The sequence below is a fragment of the Lepidothrix coronata genome, unplaced genomic scaffold, assembly GCF_001604755.1.
Source record: "Lepidothrix coronata isolate B3197 unplaced genomic scaffold, Lepidothrix_coronata-1.0 Scaffold120, whole genome shotgun sequence".
In the NCBI taxonomy this organism is placed as follows: Eukaryota; Metazoa; Chordata; class Aves; order Passeriformes; family Pipridae; genus Lepidothrix; species Lepidothrix coronata.
In genome coordinates this window covers 1725158-1747766 of record NW_016690300.1, presented here as the reverse complement: position 1 = coordinate 1747766, position 22609 = coordinate 1725158, and the positions used below count along the sequence as shown (strand labels likewise).

At 39.0% G+C, this 22609-nt stretch overlaps 1 protein-coding gene across 3 annotated transcripts in view; it reads right to left on the bottom strand.

Annotated features, from left to right (window-relative positions):
* Positions 1 to 490: 490 nt before the first annotated feature.
* PXYLP1 (2-phosphoxylose phosphatase 1) overlaps positions 491 to 22609 on the bottom strand; it is an 83771-nt gene continuing 61652 nt past the window's right edge. For all 3 annotated transcript variants that reach the window (XM_017825588.1, XM_017825586.1, XM_017825589.1), the window contains exons 3-6: positions 12882 to 13043; positions 11895 to 12021; positions 4321 to 4460; positions 491 to 2839 (exon numbers count right to left, since the gene is read on the bottom strand). In XM_017825588.1, the coding sequence (XP_017681077.1) occupies positions 1908 to 2839; positions 4321 to 4460; positions 11895 to 12021; positions 12882 to 13043 (1361 nt within the window). In that variant the 3' untranslated portion in view covers positions 491 to 1907. The remainder of the gene's footprint in view (positions 2840 to 4320; positions 4461 to 11894; positions 12022 to 12881; positions 13044 to 22609) is intronic.

Here is a 22609-nt window from a genome sequence, read left to right as displayed (position 1 = left end):
TATATGCCTATGGTAATGTTTTCTGCCCTTCAGGATCAGTCCTGCAAATGGTCACAAACAGCATCAAAGCTCCAACAGATAACACTCTGAAGAGCTACAGGTGCCCTCTGTTGGTACCTCAACAGCTCTGGAGTATTTGCTTCTAATATTGGACAAATGGTCACATTCACCTTATTTATACACTGAGTTCAACTTGCAGATTCTCTCTTCCTGTTTACCCTCCAGCACACAAATGTGGATGATGGAAAACAGAGCTAGTTTCTTAGATAGAAAGAAAAATGTTTCGAATCTAATGTGGTACAAAAGCCCCAAATATTTTATCAGGATTTCTAGTCCAGTATTTACAAAACACATACTTGCTCCTTCTCAGGCTGGGACCCAGAACATATCAAGTGCAGAAGTTACAAATGCAACAAACAGCTTAACAACACACACCCTGTTGCTGCAAAGAGCCAAAGAAGTCACAATAAACATAACACACAAGTATACAAAGAGTCCCCAGAATTTTATTTAAAGATATATGTTCAAATGCAGCATTGAAAAAAGAGAGAGTGGAATGCCAATAGTCAGAGAACTTATGCAGAGTTATGTTTTCTTTGATAAACTAGCACCATTGAATCACAAGTCACAGACTAATTTATTTCTAGAGGTGTAAAAACCCTCCACCATTATAAAATTTCTATGAATTCTAGTAAAAATTGATTCTCAATTTACTACTCCTACAGAGATGAAAGCAGTCTGAAGTACAAGTTTTCACATCTACTCATTGTTCAAATTACCCATAAACTACATTTTTTTCTTGAGTCTAAACATCCCGATCAAGGGGGAAAAAAATGTCTAAAAAGTGAACTTCACAAGTCTTTACAAACTAAACAAGTAAGAAAAATCTACTGTGTTATAAATATACACAGTACAATATGTACAAGTCTGGTCTTATAAAATAAGAGCTTCCTAGTCCATAAAAATACTAACTCAGCTACAAAATTTTCCCAGTATTTAGTCAAGCTGTCCGAAGCAGTCACCATAGCAAATTCCTAAACCACTGATTTGTTCCATAACACAACAGTTTGAACATGTTCACAATGGGAAAGAGCCCAACACTTCACCATAAAACTGCTTTCTAATCCTAATTTCCCACTCAGGTTCAGTGACGCTGCTAGTGTTTGCTATCTATTTTAATGTCACGAGACCTTTACATATTTCTAGACTGTGTTTGAACTATTCAAAGTGCTGAAAGTGCAATCAAAGAATAGAGTTCTGTATCCATTTTCCAGTGCATCCTTCTCTGGCACTGGCAACAGTAGCCACGTGTTTATAGGTCTGTGAGGTCAACAAGGCACACACTCATTTGTACATGCTCAGGTAAGTATGCACAGACACACACATGCACTTTGCTTTAAAGACCTGCCCCATAACATTAGAAGGCTTCTTCTGAATAAGGAAATTCAAAAATTCCTTACAAATGCCTTAATGCAGATCCTGGAATTCATAAAAGACCCTGACACAAACTGCTTAAAATGACTGTGAGATGGTAGTGGGAAAAAAAAAAAAAGAAGTTTTGGTTTTAAACTTATAGTATCCAAGTATTGCTCTGGAATACAGAGACACAAAGTCTATGCTCTCTCACTCTTTATCAAGCCATGTCCAGGTTACAGTAGCCCATGTGATTTATCATTACAATGAACAGCATTTGTGAGCACACACATATGTGACACTCGGTATTTGTTCTTCTACTGGAGACCATCTGCAGTCTGAATGAAAATGAAACCATTTGAAGAATGTTTCAAGCAATATCCTTCTGTACTTACACACACAAGTACAAGAAATAACAAAGCTGAGTTGTGCCTCAACCAAAAAACAGATTTCACTGAGACAAGTTAACATTGCCTCCTTTTCTCTCTCCTTCTCTACAGTGCTCTCCTCCGACAGGCATCATAGTAACTCGTGCTGTTAAAAATCAAGAACATATCCCTCTTGACAAAGTTGACAAATTTTTCTAGTGGGCACATTGGCTTGCTGGAATGTTTATAATGATCCTTGCAGAACGAGGTCTGGAATGTAACGTCAGCACCGTTATACAGGATGCGGATAAAGTGTTCTTTGGGTCTCTTCCCATCCTGCCACAGCTCAAAAACTAATCTGGCAGCAAATCTAGGAAATCTGGCCTCTGTAATGCCCAAGGCACTGAGAACAGGTGACAGTGTGACATCATGTGCAGAGTAGAGAACAAATACTTCTTCTTTCTTGCCTTCAGCGACACGTTGCAGCCGATCAACAGTCTGGTTGAGGAAAGGATGAGTGGCCAATAGCGCATACAAGAAATAAAGTTTCTTTTCCTGTCTTTCTCTCTCATCCTCCAACTGATGTCTCTTGATTACTTTGAAGTGTTCCATACCAATGCAGCCAGTTTTGGTACACGGAAAAGTGACATTGTGGCAAAAATAGCACAGGAGAGAATCTATAGGGTTAGAAGCTCTCAGCTGCCTGGTGGGAATGCCCACAATCTTTGCCATATCCACATATATCTTCTCCAAATCAGTGTTTTTCACCCGCAAGCTGTACTGTCTGCGCTGCTCCTCCTCCAGGTAGTGGTTTCTCATGGGGCAGTCGCAGCTTCCAGAGCAGAAAATGGTGCTCCACTGAAGCCTCATGTTAATTTTTTTCCAGTCAAAATCTGGCAGAAAGGTGTAGAGCAGGGCCAATGCACTCTGCAGGGTTCGACTTTTCCCTGTTGTCTCCAAGTAGAGCTGTTTTGCTGTCCAGTCACTGGGAAGCAGTTTATGTTTGTTTATATAAATTTCTCGTAATTGTTGTCCATTCCTCAAGTGTTGTACAACCCCTGAAAGAGAATTTTTGAAGAAATTACAACATATGATTTGAAACTTTGTAGTTCTGAAAAATAAAAAAAATACAGCTAGTAGCCTTACTGATAAATGAACACTTAGTTAAAAGCTTATGAACTTACAAAACTGAACTTCACTTATGATTGAAGATTATAGTACAAAAATCGTCTGAAATATGAGATACCTGTTATTCTTCAGTATCTCTCAGATTCTAGGAACTAAACTGAAATATAGGCAGAAAAACCTGGTTCCACAAGACTTGTTTAAAACTTTAGTGGCTTAATATTTGTTCCTTGGACCAAGACAGAGACTGAATGGATCTAACATGACTATAAAAGTAGTTTTGAAGATGATTTTGAAGATGGACCCAGACAGGCAGAGAATGCTTTGCTCCCTGAAAATTTATGGCAGCCAGTAAAACCACCAACAGTCACAAAACAAATACACAGAATGTAAATTAGCGTGTAAACTCACAAAACAGTGGTGCCATGTGCCAATCCCACCAAACTTTCTTCTCCAGCCTCCTTCAGGAGGCTTTTTGTTTTTTTAAACAAAAAGTTGTTTAAATTTTAAACAATTTGAATTGTTTGATAATTCTTACACTAAAGCTCTGCCAGCTGGGAAGGAAGAGGTGTGCATCCTCCTGACACACCAAGACCTTTGCTCCAGAATCTGTGTTTCTTGCATTGGCCTCTCACAGCAGCAAAGCAACAGGCAGGAGCCATCTATGCACCATAATATACATTGCTAGAGGTAACAGGAGTCCCCAAATACCAGTTACAATCCCTGTGTTGTGTGCAATTCCACATACAACAAGCTGTGCTGGGAAGTGTCGGGGAGTGGTCCATGGTACCCTGCCTCAATTTCTCCTGACATCACTTTGCAACGCTTGACACTGACCAAGTTTTTTTTTCCCCATGGGAATACAAAAGGATTTGACAGGCACCAGATGTCTAAAATATTTCTGTAATACAAGCATCCAGTTTATCTGTTACATCAGAACCCCTTGTAAGGGACACAGCAGCTACAACACAGGTAAAAGCAGGCCACTAAGTGATTGTTCTTCAGTTCCAGGGCTCCTCTGAATCACAAACCAGTCAGTAACAAAGCACCAGATTCTTCCTCAGGAGGTACTGAGCAGTGCTGTTTGTCACAAGGGTAACAAAGCAATTTTTTGGTGTAAAGCAATATGATGGAAAGGTGCTCTGACCTGCTACAAATAAAGTTAAGAGATGCCAAGTTTGACCAGTCTGTAACAGAATTGTCAAGCTATAGGATAAACCACGGTTTCTACAACTGCTGCCACTTTTTACAGTAGAGAAACTAATACTTTATTCATATCCCAGCATAACCTATGCTATGACCAACATGATAAGCTTCCATTAAAAAAGCATTTATGTCAACATAAAGAAAATAGATCTCTTTCAAGCAGACTGTATTTAAGAGAGCAGAGGACAGAGCTGCTATGGAAACTCACCTGTCTGTGTAAGCTCTCCCATCTCACACAGAGAATGACTGGGGTAGCGAGGGAGGCTGCTCAGGGAACCATCCATTTGGGCTGCAGACCCTTTGGACATATGTTTAATGAAAGCTTCAAGCTGAGGATGAGAAGGTTTCCTAGAGAGGTAAAAACCAAAATGTGAAAACTCCCAAAAGCATATGGGAAAACAGCTCTAGAGAGTCAAGTATTCCAAGGATGTCAGCTCCGAAATTTCATGGTGTGAGGTTATTTCCCACTGAGACAACATCTGTACTGACTCAGGACTTTTGCAAGTATGGAAAAGAAATCTAAATACTCACTATCTACCAAAGAGATATAGTGAAACAGATGTCTTCTCATGTTAAGATTATGATACCTTTCAGTAAGCAATTTGGAAAGATTTTTTTTTTTTTTTAAATGCAGTCACTAATACTGGTGTGAATTTAAATATATATAAAATCCTTATTAAAAAAACCAAACCTCTCTCCAGTTTCTGAAGTACCATTGCACTTACAGCACAGCCAAGGGCACTACCAATCTAAAGGGGTTCAAACAACCAGTATTTTAAGTAGATGATCTTGAAGGAGTTTTTGAATTCTGTAACATACAATGTTGATTACAATCTCAGCCTTTCTTTCTAATTACTTCAGACCTTAGGCACATGTAGTCTCCATTAAGTGGTACCTGGAAAGTAGTATCCAGAGGCCCCATTAAAATGGAAAGTCATTGTTTTGGGTATTGTACTATAACCCAGGAAGGAAGAGGCCAACACCGTTGGACACTTGAACAGATAAGATACCCCCACCATGCAAGTAATGAATACAGCTGGAAAAGAAATATACACCAAAATGCCTAATTTAACTCACTGAAACAGAATTCAAGTCCATGAAAGAACTCTCAGATCTCCTAAACTCATCTGCAAATTTCAAAGACACTCTGGACTCAGCTCACTGTGGTACTGCTGTGCAGAAAACTACAGATACAAAAAAGGCCACAAACAGTGTAACCCAAAGCGGTGTGAACCTTTAAAAAATAAATCTGTGCTCACATTTCTACAGCAGAAATGCATTACATAAGCAGGGATTTCTTTGTTAAATGTCAGCGGTTACCAAATGTCAACAGTTACCAAATGTCACACAGTCACTTCTCTGCTTTTGTGCAGAACTAAAACAGAAACTGTTTGTCAACCCAATCTGCCCCAGATGGTTGTCATTTTAATAGGACTTTCAGCCTGAATAGGGTCAATATTTTTGAATGTTGCTTAAAAAAACCACTAAAATTATATATTTAAGATAAATTTTGCCTGAGATATTTTACAGAAGTCTGAGCTTTGTGTTTATTCCTCATATTTCCATTTGCTAGAATGATAAACTGTTTTTATATAAAAACCTCAGGTCTAAAAATCAAAAAAGCAGAGTTGCAGGACCCACCAGAGGGAGCAATAACACTACTAAAGTAGGAATGAGTGTCTGGAATCAAAGTTTACTGGGACAAAGACATCCCTGCTTACGTATAAGAGCCAACTGAGAAACTCTCATACACGAGAAAACCTCTTGCAGAGCTGTGCTCACAGCATGAATATACAGGAGATCTCATAAGAGTCAGTGCCTGTCAATAGAAAGGTTGCTCATATCATTTTGTAAAACTTGAATTTTCCAGTATTTAATTTACCTTCAGGAAAAAAAAAAAAAACTCCTGAAGGAAAATGTTACAATAAATCATGGTACAAGTGCCAGTAACAACACAACGCAAAATAAGACAAAAAGCATAATGAGATAAAAGGTCACATTAATCATTCCATTTTTCCTTCAATTAGAAAGGAAACCCAGCCAACTTATGACATTGTAACTCCACAGCTTCTTCTGCATATTACAATTTTAACAAGGCAAATGAAGATTAATATTTGCAAAGCAGAGATACATGAATCAGGCTTTGTTCCTTTCTCAAGCACTCGAGGCTTCCTATTGTACAACTGTACATTAGAAGCTCACTCAAGCTCCAAACAAGAATTTCAAACTGAACATTTTGTACATTACACTATTTTCACAGCCCAGCACTGCAACCTAAAAATGGGAGAAGTTGAGAAAATTAAATTAAACCCACTAGCAAATTGCTCTTTAAGCTTATCACAGAGGTAGGAGGCTGAACTACCAATTTTCTAAATCTTGTACTTTACAAAAGTCCACACACGAATAAATTGTCAACCTCAATTTTCCTTAAACTCCATTTATTTAATTAGCAAGTTCTGCAAATACACGTGAAAGAAAACTTTAGGGAACTGCATTATCCATTCAACTTCTTTTGCTGCTTTGTTTATAAAAACCTGAAAGAATTCTAATGGAATCAAACCTGTGCTGATGAAACTGCCAGCAACCACTTGTGGGAAGGAAGAAAGGAAAGAAGAAAGAAAAGTATTTGTCAGGGCTTTGCAAAAAGATTTCTCTAAAAAAATGGCAGGCAAGTCAAATTTTCATATAGGTATCTAGATGCAAGTTACTTAGCTTTGAATTACACTATATTTAAAGTGAAGACAAGATAAGCACATGCTTGCAGAAATTATGAAATATGACAAATTCAAAGCTTACTACTTGATAAATATATTCCAGGGAAGAAAAAAAAAATAAAAAAATCAAACAATAGAAATAAGAGCCATTGTGCCTGAAGGAGACAGACATCTCAGGCTACAGAATACTTTTATCCTGAATGTAATCCTCATGTATGGAACCAAATTCTGAAAATACCAGAAATTCTCCTCAATTAACCCTGTACAACTGGGCAAATAAACACATATTTTTCTCAGCAGCAAAATTTACAACAGCATTCAGGCTGCCAGCTGACAAACCATTCCCCCTCCCACCCCAAGATTTCTCTTTTATTTAGAATATGAATCCTCCTGTTGAATTGGCCAATTTACAGATGCTGCAGGAGATGGAGTATCCAGGCAACCCGGCTGGGGCTGCTGGAGCAGGAAGCAAAGGAAATTGCTCAGTTGTACAGCTGAAAAGACTGAATTATCCTTGAAATTTTATTTCCATAAAAGTAATCAGAAAATAAAAATGGGCTAAAGGGATATCCTTCTGTAATTTGCCCAGCATTACAGTGGCAAGCTACCACATTTGGAAATAGTATTAGTACAATAAATATTTCAAATTTTGTCAGAGCATAAGCTTTTCATTTAAATCCACTAGCAATAGCCACAATTCCTAATTTTGAACATTTGTGTCCCATATTTCAAGTCTGATAATTTGCCTTTTAATGATTTTATTTTTGTAAAATAGAATGAATTTTACCTGTAACAAAACTGAGAATGCTTCTTTTCCCTCATACTAATTAATTCAGCTTATCTTTTCCTTATTTACAAACTAAACACTGGGATAATAGATGCCAGATTTAACACTGTCGTTTTCATGCACTAGCATTAAAATGGACCAACACTGAAATCCTTATTCAACACTTAAATATCTTATTTGTAAAGGTCTTAAAAAGCTTTAATACTGAAATATCACCCCTTTATTGTTACACTGTAACCAGTGTACATGGAAAGAAATCACACTGCACAACTATTTGAACTCTATGTGCATTTCTGCCAGGAACTGAGCTGACATCCTTCAATAAAAATTTGCTTTTTCCTTGAGGCGTTCAGGTACACAAATATGTATGGCACACAGACATGACCTTTCTGTAAGTGTACAGCATGTGATTCTGTTTGCAAACTGTACCGAGCAAGCCCCTTTTTTCTTTACTTAAAATGCAAAAAATTATTTTATAACTTCAAGCAAAAATAACTTTTCAGTGAAGTTCGAGTAGACAAAAAAAGTGTCAGATCAAAGGACTGCACTGTTTCCTTTTTAGAAGGCAAATGAATGGAAAGAGCCACTAAACCCAACAATAGATCAGTGTAGTCTACAAAAGAGGTCCTAAGGCACTAGTAGTACTGTTGGGGATTATTTATTCATAAAGGTCTCACAGTTTTTACATTTTTATAACAAACTCTACAGTGCTCCCCTGCAAGGGCCTGGGACTGGATGATCTGTAAGGTCCTTTTCCACCCAAACCATCTTGTGATTTTATAATTCCACCTACTTCACTGCTCTTCTGAGTCTTTAGAGTCGAGAGGAGACCTTTCTTCACCTAATTCTGGTCTGGATTGTACTTTGACCTCACTCCAAGTCAAATCCACACCTCCTTTAGCTCACAGTATGATACTTTCCTCTCCCACACTTTTCCATCTCATTTTTGTGGCAGTTTCAAAACATGTGCCTATTGAACATGAAATTTCAGTATTTGTTACTAAGCTTCTTATGATTAACATCAACACCTCTCAAAACGCCTTAAAGCATATGCTAATTAACCCAGTTTACTATCAAATTATAGCAGTCTTCTGAAATCATTTTAGCATCTTCCAAAAAACATTTCTTCTCTCTCTCACATACAAACTCAGTGAAGAAACACTGCATATTTTTTTACTTTTGACACTGTAAATGTGATCTACATAAGGAACAAAAAGTGGGAGAATAATTTATTTCCCTCATAAGTAAACACTACAATGAAAAGATTTTCATAACATCATTCAATTGATTTTCTCGAGGAAAAAAAGTGTATATTATTCAGTTCCCTTTGGAAATTTGCATCCCGAACAATGAAAATAATAATAATAATAATGTTAATTGAAGTTTTAGAGGGAAGAAATCTCCAAAGCATTTAATCCATTTGCTTATATTCATTCCACACTTGCATGTCACAATCCGTCATTCGCAAAACCAAAGAGTGACCTCAAGGCTATTTTGCATATCCATTAGAAGTCCATGGGGCTGTAGCATAATCTGCTTAATTAATGAATTCCATCAGCTGAATGCCAAGTCAAATAAAGAACAGCCTGCATATGAGCAGCATGCTTATCTGATGCTATAAGTCCAAAAAGCTTAAACAAGCCAGACTTTCAATCAGACATCTCAACTGTACAGCACCAAGAAGCCTTCAGTTCAAAGGCAGTGATCACAGACCTTGTCATACTCCCCTTATAAATATGTTTACAATCAAACACCACGTTTACATCACAAAGGAATATAAGCCCAACAGCCAAACACAGCAAATCACTTCCTGATGCTAAAGTAATAAATGCTCCATTCAAAACACCTGCCAAAGCAGTAACAATTCCAGCCCTATTCAGGAAGGTCAGCTTTAACACCTCTGGACAGAACAGTGCAGAGCCAACTCCTTTAATCTTTCTGCTGCCCTAAACCAGGATATTCTGTTTTACCTAAGTTCTGTTCTTGGGGAGACAAGGTCTTGCAGTGGCTGTGAATGTTAAGGGATGTGCACAGATGTATCATCTGTACACTGATGCTCACAATGCTTCATAAATGGTATGAGCCAAGGGTATCTCCCCCGCTGGGCTCCTCCGAGCCTGACACTGTGCTCTCTTAACTGCTCCACTTGGTCATCCTGTGTCAAAAGCCACACTGCTTCCTTGCCTTTTATGAATAGTTTTTATGACTCCAGGGCCTTCATATTGTATTCCTTGACTGAAGCTGAAGTAGAAATAGCTATAAAAGCTTCTCTGACAAATACAAAACTGAGGTCCCATGTGGCACTTTAATATTGAGAAATACGGCTACTAATCCAACATTGTCACTTGCAGTTAACATCTTCTCGATAAAGCTTTCTCACATACCTTCTAACATGACAGATATTAAGCAAGATCAGAAGATCAGAGCCGCTAAGAACTCAATGGAAATCTGGATCATATTTCTTTACATAGTACTGCATGCTGAAAATAGTCTCACCCCTAAAGGCAAGTCATTAATAATGTTATCATAGCTATTAGCAAACGATTCATTTTCCATCTTGTTAGAGAAGTTAATTGCCCACTCAGCTCTATGGCAGAGATAACTGGAGTTTGGTCACCATTGACCACAACTCTGTCTACTTCCGTTCAGCCAATTCCTTATCCACTGAGCAGTCCATCTTTCAAATCCATGTCTCTCCAATTTGGAGATAAGGATGTCACGTAGGACTGTACTGAAAGCCCTACAGAAGTGCAGGTAGATGACACTGGTCAGTCTTCCCTTGTTGACTGTTGCAGTCACTCCATCATAGAAGGCCACCAGATTGGTCAGGCACAATTTGCCCTTAGTAAAGCCATGCTGGCTGTCTTGGATCATCCCCTTGTATTGCATGTGCCTTAAAATGCTTCCATGAGGATCTACTCCATGATCCTCCCAGGCACTGAGGTGAAATGCACTTTCAGCATGGCATTAAGATTTTCAGCATGACAGAGAAAAGCCAATTCTGAATGAAGAAATAATGCTCTTGCTTTTCTGGTGTAGACTTAAAGACAGAGGAGATTCCATGCTATTCTGGGAGAAGGTATTTATGCTGTATCTACAGTGCTGTGTTTATCTATTGTGCCTCTTTTCCTGAGTAATGTATGCAGGAACACAAAGCAGACCCAGCCCCCAGTCACTTGGAAATCTCCACACCTGACACCGCTGAGGTGGCAGCAGCATAAAGATGTATATTTGCCTAAAGGTTTTGCTAACATATCTGACAGTTTTTCTTGATATTTTTCTTTTAATTGTAAGTATTCAGTAGGTTCACTGGTAATTTCTTTATTGGAAAAAAAAAAATAATACCATAGATCCTTTTAAAAAGGAGAAAAAACACATGTAACCAAGCAATCTAGGGCAAAGGCCGGGGATTTACATCATCACTGTTTATTTCTACTGCTTTACACTATAATTCATCTTTATCAGCGAGTAAACTCTAAACAAAAAGAAAGGTTCTTCCATGGGGAAGAGAAGCAATTCAGATCGTATCTACAGCTCAAAGTGGTTCAGGTGTGAAAACAGACATCAGCAACCTACAAAGACATGAGGTCAGACAGAAGCACTGTGCTGATACAGAAAGGAAACCAGTGTTTTAACGTCAGTCAGACACAAATAACTTAGTGTGACAGTACTTAACAGTGAGTGCTAACTACAGGAAAAGGGTAGTTTACAAGTCACAAAATGCATTTTCTGTTAATTTGCATTTTTAAGTTAAATGTACAACTCCCATTTTTTCCTGAATTTTGGCACAAATCATTAATTTAAGGGAACTCTGATAGCCTATATTTCTGAAAAGTAAAAGAAAAAAATAACAATATAAAATACAAATATCAGTTTTCTTATGTAGTGATGAACTGACTGAGACCTTTTTGTATTCAGATGAAAGGAAGCATGCTGAGCTGAAATGGAAGAGACTATCTAAAATGCTGCACTTACATTTTGAAAATGTGTAAAAGCTTATCTAAGAGGAATGGCAACCTAAATATTCAATTAAATAGCTTTTTCTTTTTAAAGAAATACGAAGAACTTATTCTGATCTGAGCTGGTAACAGGTAATAGTTCTTGTTTCAAGGGAAGTATTGTACACCACTGATACAGGGATTTTTTTTTTTAAACCATAACAATACACAAATATCTGAAGTCACAACATACTTCAGGTTGCACAAATTGTTTCCTGAAGAAGAACAAAATAATTCTCAAGCAAAACAAGCATTTAGGAATGACAAAACCCAAGAATTTTACCTGCTGGGCACCAACATACAGTCAATGTCAGGTCTCTTTGTCTTGGGAATGGCATAGAGTGGATATCTATCACCATGTCGAATCAACACTTGAACTGATACCAGCTTGAAATAATGAGGTGCATGACCTAAAGTGAAGAAAGAGGAAGAAAAAAAAGACAAAATATGTTACCTGCCCACACTTTCTGTAATAAAAAAGCAGGTATAATTAGCTCGATAGCTTTGTTATTGCAATGAAAGAAAACGCCCCTAAGAAATTATAACTTACCATCCCAAGAAAGACTTCACTTTAAATTGCAAGATAAATCATGCAAGGCTAAGTTTCTTAGAACATCTCCATAGGACCTCTAAAGTCCAACAACCACACAAGACATTACTCAAGCACCGAACTCTGCCAACACAATAAGGTTATTCCACTTTTATAATGCCTCTCTTCCAGACCCCATCATAATGATGGATTTTGCAGCATGTCTAATCTGGAGCTTTTTGATATACCAGTTTGTAATTTATTTTATATGCATTAGTGGGATATGCTAATGAGGGAATTCATTCAGACTCCCTTGCTGCTGCAGCCGCTGTAGGGTAAAGAATGCAAATATGCCTTCTAGCTGACCACGTCTAATGGTTTGGAATCCAAAATTAATTACTTCTGTAGGGTTGGGTTTTTTTCAAAATTCCAAGTCAACTGTTTGCAATGCATCTCACTTGTACTAAGAATTACAATTCAACTACAACTACAAATCCCAACCCTTTTAATTTTAGGCCACTGGCTGGAGACAGAACCACTTCCAAAAATCAAGACAACAGAGAGGATACAAAGAGAAGAAGAACAGCATATTTTGAATGACTTAAGGAAATTCAGCAACCAGTTCATGTTTGCTGTACCTTCTCCAAGTACCAAAGAACTGACCATGCACAAAGTTATCAATTCCAGTGACAGCACACAGACACAAGCAACTAAGCTGTGGTTTGCACTCCCAAAACTTACCTTCCATGCTGCGTTCAGCAATGGTGGGAATATTGCAGTAAACATGGGCTTCATAAACAGGATCTATGGCAGGAGGCTCTGTCAGCAAATCAGGCATTATTCTCTTTCGACTCTTAGGATTCAGCCCATCTTCCCTGACTGGGTTTACTGGTATTAAATGCACTGAAAGATACAAAACATACACCATACATCTTTAGGAAGGTTTAAGGACATAGAAGACTATGACTTTTTAAAAATTATTTTTAAGTAAGTATGCACAAAGACTGTGGTTTCCATGAGAGGATGTCTCTCAATAGTATACAACTTTGTTGTGATTTTTTTTGCTGATTTACACAGCCCAGAAGAGCTCCTTGGCAAAGTCAATGCTTGGCTAAGACTTCAGAATAGACCTGGATGTAGAACAATGCTGCCTTTTACACTCTTCTTGAAGCTACTTTTTCTGTCAGTCTCTGATGAAGCTCTAAGAACATGAATTGAAGAAAAAGGGCCACAACAGGCCCAGCTGTTTCTCATCATTTTTGCTTAAAAACTGACATTGAAGGACATCAGCACAAGACACAGCACAGTTATGATGATGGTAGTACAAACCATTGGGAATATAGAGTAGTCAAGATTGAAGGATCTGGACTATTCATCATTTTCCTCACTAATCCCTGCCCTTACTTTGCTACTTTGCCAGCCTTAAACAGTCTGGCTTACCAAAAAAAAAAAAAAAAGGCACACAAATTGTATTTCTTGAAACATAACTCAGACTACCCAAAAAACATGAAACACAAAAAAATGAAGTTAATGCTCATACACAGTGGGGGAACTAACAGAAATACCACTAACTAGGTCTTCCGACACAAGAGAATCGAGCTGAAGCATATCTGAATTTAAGGTCAGACTTGTAATGACAACATCCTTTACATCCTTGATGTGAAAGCATTAGTTAATTTATGAGGTTTACAAGACTACACTTGTAATAACAAATGTCCAGATATATTTTTTTCTATTAGTATTTTCTGATATTTTAATCAGAAGTTTTAAAGGTGAAAATGAGGAGGAAAAGTGTCTGTATTTTTACCCCATTAATCTTCTATGGTGGGGGGGAGAAAAAAAGAAAGAAAGAAAAGAACAAATTTCAAAGCAAAACTTTACTAATTCTTCTGGGTCAGTTTCTCAGTTCCATCTTGACTCCCAACTCCAATTTTAGAGGTTAATTTGTTGCACAATAAAGAGTTGTGCAGAACAAGAAAACGACAACAGCAAACCAAAGTGAAAAGCATGTAGACTTTAAGAGCACGTAGCCAGTAATACAACACAGACTCTTCATTCTTACACTACAATACACTACACTTCAGATATTTTTATTTGGTTAGCCTTTGCCTGCCAAAACCAGAATCCAAGCATTTTCCATAGCCTTGCTAGTGCTGTTGACAAGGCCAATACCCACAAAGTGCAGCGACTTCAAACTTTTGATTAAGCTGTTTCAGTTCATGCACACAACTGTGCTTGGTGAGAATATTAAACTATAATTTTGACTTTGGCCACTTAAACTGAGGAGCTCAGCTGCCATTCCAGCATTTATCTACCAGGTTCATTTTTTAGCTCCTTCCATGCTTAGACTCATGTTTTTGAGAGACATTGCAAACCACTGACCAAGAAACCAGCAGTAACACAGAGCCTTGGCAATATCTGTCAGAGGTTGGTAACTCTGGCTTGAAGGGGCTTGCAGCAAACCTGGGTTTGGGGTATAAATCCCAAACCCAAGAATGTGTAACAGTTGCTGGACTCTGCAAATAGAAGGCAGTAGTTGTCTAAAGAGTATAAATGGCAAACTACAGCAGTTACATTATGTTGGTCAAGTTTCCAAGCCAGAAAAGGTTCCAAGCAACAACTCTCAGCTTTCTGTAGCAATTTTCTCTAGAGCCACCACAACATTGCTACTGCTCACTTAATGTCACAGACACACACACAGGCTTGAAGTACTGGAAAGGTGATGTAACTCAATCCAGCTTAGACACATGAGGGTTTCAGAAAACAGGGAAACCACACCCCAATGGCAAAAACTACCAACTCTGGTGCTAAAACTTAGTCAGGAGGGAAAAGGCAAAATAAGGATCCTAATCTTTTACCCAAGGTAGTTTTAGCTGTGAAAAAACGTGAACAGATCACATTTTGCACTGAGACAATTAATTGCAGAAGCCAACAGATGCATACATTAGCTTATTAAAATCAAGTGCCTATGATTCCCGGGGCCAAATAGTCTGTTTGCAGAGAGCAAATCTCATTTCTAATCCAACTGGTTGAATAAATACTTTAACACTGCCAGACAAATTTAAGGATAAGGAAAAGCACTAAATCTTAAAGAGAAACACCTCCTGCCTTTAAAATATTAAAAAAACCCCTGAATATTAAAAATAACAGCTACAGGATTGCCAGATTACATATTTGAAGTTAAAAAAGCCACTCACAGAACACCCTTAAAGGAGACTCAAGTCAGCACAGCAGCAATGGGTGCAATTTAAGAATATTTTGTGGTCTGGAAATGGACTCAGATTAGGAATAACAATAGTTCATGTAATAACTCCAACTACTGTCCTTACTGCACAGTGAACAAGCTTGCCTTATACCAGGGAAGGAGGAACACAGCATTTCCTCACTAAACTATTACCACTCTGTCCATGTTCAGGTACCTCAGACAGGGACCAGGCTAAAAGAACTTCTAACTTTAAACCCAGGGGTTCAAAGGTGAACTGGACTAGATGCTCTTTCAAAGGTCCCTTCCAACACAAACTGCACTATGATTCAATTTAAATGATTCAAATTGTTCACAGGTTTGACAAAAATAATTGCCAAGGTGGTCAAAAAATTTCAGCTACTTGAATTAAGTGCAAATAAACACTGCCATGACAAGTAGCATCTACTTTTGGCACACTTGAAATAACAAATATTGGGTGAAAACAATAATAACAAAATCAACCAAACTGCCTGCACAAATGCCTGTGTCTTCTGTTTAACTACATTAAATAGAAAATGACAAAATCATATGAACTGGTCACCAGTTTAGGCAGTCTACTGGAAATTTCCACTGAATGTATATACATGAAAATAGCAAGTATTTCAGAATGGAGGGGTGGGGGCACATGAGGGATGAATGAGGGAGAATGATGCCACAGGGCCAAGGAGAGATGAATTCCAGTTGGAGATCTGCCTTCTCTTTGCTCAGCACGGTGACCCTGAAGAGCCCACTCAGCAAGGCTGGTCCTCCTTGCCCCTTGTTAAAGCTGCTCAGAACCCAGAACAATCCTGCACTTTCAGTGCTTTGGGATGAGGCCCCCAAGTGACACGGCTCCTCTTTGTATTTCTGCCTGCTCCAAACACAGAGGTATTTTCCATATCAACAGCTTAACTCTCAGTTGTTTCTCAATTGTTTTCTCATCTTCTGCCATTCCCTGGACATTGTTATTGCCTCACGTATTTAGGATGTTTTCTCCTGTCTCCTTCCCTTCTCATTTCAAGTGCTTGGTCTTTATACTCCCTTGCTGTCTTCATTTATCTCCCTTCCTGGCTCTCAAGTCCTTCTTTGCACATCTTATCCTCTCCAGCTCCCTATGCACAGAAGGCTCAATTTGTTCCCTCAATTTTGTACTCCTTACAGCACACAGAGCAGTTATCTAAAGCTCTTTGAAGAGCTGACTTTCTCTCCGTATCTGAGTATTTCATTACTGAAAATCCTCCTCTGCACTGTCAAACCCACCTCTGTCTCCCAAGTGGGTTTTCTGGTCCACATGTAACGAGCAAACCTACAAACAGTACTGGGCTGACACAGCTGAGAGGGGGAAAGGGAAAAAAATAAATAAAAATTAATTTTAAAAATCGCCCGATATGAAGTTGAAATTCATCTTTTTTTCCAAACTCAGTTCTGCTCTTCCAGATGTAAATCATTACAATATCAGAATTCTGTTACAGTTTTCACATCACTTTTTATAGCTTAGCACTGTTTTATATGACTTGCTCTATTAGTTCACAGTAACATGCACTTGCCCCAAACAGAAGTCTGCCAACGTGTACATAGTCATACTTAAATCTATGAGCTTTTGAACGGGAATTTTCCACTGCTGTGCCTTTCAAAGCTCATGTTTTACTATGACAGGAATACAGCAATGTAAACCAGAAGTGGAACAGATGATTTTGATGTGCATTTCCCACAGCCAGAGCAGTTAATAAAATATATCTGAAACATATTTCATCATCTAACTGGAAGCTCTGCCAACACTGAAACTATAAAGAATACGTACATATTATTACAGAGGTAGTTTGGCAACAGAAGGGGAAAGACAATATTTTTTATTTCCCAATATTCACAAACTTATTTTTAAAACTTAAGAAGCTACATAAAAACCACTTTGAAACATTAATTTTGAAAAATTTATTTCTAGGATCAAAAAGTAAAAGGTTACAGAAACAATAAAATTAAAGAAACCTCAGTGAAACTCTGCCCAATGTCCCACCGAGCTAAAATTGCTTGAAACATGAAGTACAACTAAACCTGTGGGCTGGTATCAGACAAAAGGAAGATCTGATTGAACTTAGCAGCAACTTCTGTCCTATGAGAGACAGAAGGACACTTGTCACATACTATTACAGCTAAATACTGCCACAGAATAATTCCTTCAAGAATTCTTGCAGCTCCAAATGGAGATTATTAAGTCAACAAAATTCAGAAGAAATAAAATCCAAACTCCGATATTAAGTTTTATTAAACCAAAAACGTCCAGCAATTTTTATTTTAATTCATACCACAGAACCCCAGGACCAAATTTTAAAATTAGGTGACCAGTTTGACTAAGAAAAGTCTTTATGAACAAACCCAGTGGTATCTCAAACATTATGACATACAACTTTATTCCCAGTGTACATTAAGGACGACCTATTTAAAGAGCCAAAAGTTAATTTGCCTGACTTCCATACTCCCCTTCCCTACCCCCCACCCAAGTCCTGAATGCCACAAAATATACCAAAAAGACAAATATTAGATAAATAGTTTCTAAGCAAGAGAGGCAGTCATTCAGAAGTGCTTTCAGTGGAACCACCATTACAATTCCTACATAGCAACTAATCCCCTCTGGAAGAATGTCAAGCTTACCATATCAGCTATTGTGCTCAGAAGCCAAAGCAGGGAGCCAGTCTGAAGCACATTAGGGCTACAAAATTAACATGAATTTGACAGAATTCATTACAGCAGAAAACCAAACACAAAGCAAAGTGCACTTCATGTAGAAGAAACACCAAATTAAACGCCAAATCACTTCATTATCAATTTCTCTCCCTCCTGCAGTCCTACTTTCAGCTTGACAAGCAAAAGGTAGCACCCCTTTTGAAAAAAAAAAAATTAAAAAAAGAAAACAAGGCTTGTCCAACAAAAAAAGACTTATCCATGAAAAAAAAACATCACTAACATTTACCTAAAACCAGAAAGATGAGCAGTAAAACTGGTTTCCATTGTTGTTTTCCCTTGTAGCTCCAACCAGCCTGAGAAGCAGCAGCCATGTTAGTCTCGATTTTCTGACTAAACAGAGACCTGAAGTTTTCATCTATTATAAAACAGAAGGTTCTTTCAGCCCCATGCAAACATACTATTTCAAACAGAAATTCAGCCACACAGCTGAAATGAAAAAAAGCACAGCAACCCCACTGTAGGTAACCTTATGCTGATGGGTCAAGAAAAGCAAATGCGCATGTCAGGGAGCACAAAAAGTTATTTATCCGCTTCCACCTTCCTCCCACCCCCTTTCTGCTCCTACCAGGGCACTAACAAGGCTGCCTAGCACAGAGCAGAACACTCAGGCTTCTGAAAGTCTGGTGATGAATATGGACTTCAGAGATTCATAGACTCATTAAGTTGGAAAAGACCTTTAAGATCAAGTCCAGCCGTTAACCCGACACCACCACGTCCCCAAGTGCCACATCCACACAGTTTTCCTCATATCCAAACTAAACCTCCTCTGGCACAACTTAAAGCAATTTCCTCTTGTTCTATCACTTGATACGTGGAAGAAGAGACCAACTCCCACGTGGTACAACCTCCTTTCAGGAAGTTGTAGAGAATGATAAGGTCCCTCTGAGCCTCCTTTTCTCCAAGTTAAACACCCCCAACTCCCACCTGCTCTTCTAATTATTTTCTCCCTGAAAATAATGGAAGCTAGAAAAGGAGAAGTATAGGGAGGAACAACCAGAAAGAGGCAGGAATGCCTCAGAACAACTGAGATGAGGGGAAAAAGGTAAAGATGTGTGCAGCAAGAAAAACAATCTGGACAAAGTAGATAAGGCACACGTGGGCTGAAGAGCACACAGAGCAAGACTGAAGGGACACGGTGCCAGCTGAGAAGAGAAGCAGCCTGAGCACAGCACTGCCAGAGCTGTGACATCCTGCCATCCCAGGTCCAATCCCTGCCATCCCAGGTCCAGTCCCTGCCTCCCTGGGTCTGATCCCTGGTGCCCCACACTCCCACCTGAGCAGGACATCCCCAAGGACAGTTTTAGAGCTCTGCTTCAGATTAAAAAAGCTACTAAATTTTTACTTTTAAATTTTCACAGGCTTTTACTTTATTTAGAATGTGTAGCTTAATTTAAGAAAACACTCCAGTAATTTTTATTTTAAATCAAACCCCTTGCCTTACAGACCCTGATGAGAATTTTTTTTATATAAAATCTGTCCATACTGAACTTATGAAGACGTGACAGCCCTCAGTGTCTTTGCAGTCTCTACCCCTTAACCAACCATGTCTGAACCTACTTCTTTCACCACATCCCTGCTTCCCCAAGCATTTGCCCTTCCATTTTCCCCTCTTCTGCCATGTGTCCTGTATGTTGTGGAGAAAGTGGGGCCCCTCAAGCACAGATTTATTCTCCACAGGTAGCTAGCTCCCTGTGCAACCACAGCCCTTTCTACTGCAGAGCAGGCTCTGAGCTTCAAGGTTTTCTTCCCACAGTGCTGCTAAATTCTCTGAGCACGACTACAAAGAATAAAAGAGTAAAGGGAGCTATAGGGAGGTGGGTAATAGAAAGAAAAACAGTGGGGGGCAAAAGGAGACGCACACCTTAATTTAACCTACAATAGCAACAACAAAATGCTCTCCCTTGACAACCCCTGACAAGATAAAGAAGGTTCTTTAGAGTGTAATTTCTCCACAAATACTTCAACCTAACAATTGTGTGTGTTTGAAGGTGACATAGGTACAGCCTTCAGATTGCAGCTGTACCAGGGTAAGCACTTCCCTCCTCACACACTTCAAATGTTACCAACACAAATCTCTGAAAATGGATGATTCAAATACAGACTCATCAACCTCAGTACAGAACTGGGCAGGAACTTCCAACCTCACAGCATTCACTGAGCAGTCAAATGTGAGCAAACAGAAAACAGAGACCACAGAGCCCTTACCCTGAGTTTCCAACAGTTTGCAGACATTCAGCACTAGTGATGAGTTATGGACTGAGACATGCCCAGATGCATATACTTATTTGAGCCATTCAATTTCTGGATTGCTGCTGCTGTTCTTCCTTCTATAAGGGAGTTCATAATAATTTAGAGACTTTTCAAAGAGTCTGTTGACTTAAAGCACAATCTTCTTGCCAGCACCCTATGTGTTAGTTCTAGGATAGACCTTCAAAAATATTCACAAAGAATGCTTAAGTGTAGTAGCCAAGTAGCAGATATCATTGAATAAATATTCTTTTCAAGCCAGTGCTTCTAATAAAAAGTGCTGGAAAATGCTTGCTACAGCAGCCCTGAATACCTGCATTTCATACTGCAGAACCAGAGTGCTGCCACAGCCTTCAGCACAGCATATTCTGACAGCAGAAGTTAAAGCCCGCTAGAATAGTTCTATCGATCCTATCAAGTAAACATAAACATAGTCCCTTCCTACAGCAAAAGCAGCAATTACTTTTGAAGACCATGAGGAATCCTGCAGCAGACTTGTGAAACAGAACATCGTATTTTGAATTCTTACATCTAAACTTTAACCTGCCGAGAGAAGCTGATTACATTCACAAAGTTAGTGAGAGGGGTGGATGGGGGGGATGTGTCCATTTTGGTGCACTGGTCTTTGCAGGGTAAATTTCTGCATTACTTGGGTCAATAATCGAAAAATTCTGCTTTTAAAATTCTGTTCAGTGCTATGTTTGTATTTCCTCATATTTCTTAAACTACATCTTCTGTTTCAAAGTGACGACACAGAAGTTACAGTCTCATTTCCTTCCCCAATTACTTCTTGTGATTTAATGAAGACAAGAGTGGATTTCCCTTTTCTTTAACCCTTGCAGACTCAGCCACCACAGAGCCTGAAGCACCAGGTGCCTTGCTGTCCCCCTCCTCCACCTAGAGAACTCAGCTACAGTCACTCTTCACCCCAAAACATCTGGTGATGGGAGCAGGGCAGCCACCATACGGAACCACTCTCCTCCAAGTGGAAAAATACTCATGGGAAATTTGAATTCAGACTGAGGATAAACAGATAGTGATTCTTCATAGACAAAGCGAGAACTTCAGCATTGCCTCACCTGTTCTTCAGCAGAGAAGCATTCTGCAGGAGGAACCCCCAGAGCAGCAAAACCCAGAGGGGAGCCTGCAGGGTTCCACATGGCCCTCTGCAGCGAGCACACCACTGCTGTGCCAAGGCTGCTCAGCTCCAGCAGCAAGCTGACTGCTAGAAAACATCAGCCCATGCCACATTTGCTGTCAATAAATACTTAGAAGTAAAGGCATCTCAACTGTCTTTTAAAGACTGTCAAGGACATCATTAGAGGAAAAATCGCAGCAGACAACACAACTAAGCAACAGCTACAGCTGCTCACTGCTATTCAGCTCACAGGGAAACAAACAATAAAACAAATGCTCTCTTTGGTTTGCCTGCTACTTTTTAATTTGTAACCCAAGGAAAAGCACCTGTCCCAGGCTGAGACAGACATATCACAGGATATTCTGAGTTGGAAGGGACCCACAAGGATCACTGAGTTCAGCTCTTAAGAGAATGACCCATACAGGGTTCAAACCCACAACCTGGGCACAATTAGTACCAAGCTCTAACCAGCTGAGCTGGTTTTCAGATTCCCTAAAGTTTTTCAATGGAGATGCCAATGTCCCTGTGGACACCTGAGAACTACTCTAAGTCAGCTACTTTTCTTAGCTGTTTTTCACAGACTTGGACAGAAATAGCCAAACCTCCCACCCCTGTCCAGAAGTAGGATGTTTGTCTGCCTATTTTCTGGCTCACAAGTTATGAACTTCTTTGAAGCTTTTCCTCATTTTGTGACAATTGCCTTGCCCACAGAGCCATAGCTTGCAGGTACTGACCCAGGGCCTTATTCCATGTCATACTCAGAGAAAAGGACCAGATTGCCTTGTCTGAGTACTCATGTTCAAAGATAAATAGAGCAACTACACACAACCAGCATGTCTGGTAGCTTACCAGCTTTAAAAACTCACACCAGTGAGTGGAGAACAGGTTTCCTATTTCCAGCTGCATCAGCTGCATGCATTGCTGATTTTTTTTACAAGGTCCCAATTGGACTTACACAAGGAAAATAAATATGTTAAGAAAATCCTTTTTGCACAAAACACAACATGGCAGGCCTTGTACTATTGTGTTTGAGACCTAATTTAAGCAAATACATTAAATTATATAATGGGTGCTTGCATTTATTAAGTCCAGATGTGGCTCTGAAAAGAACTTTATAGT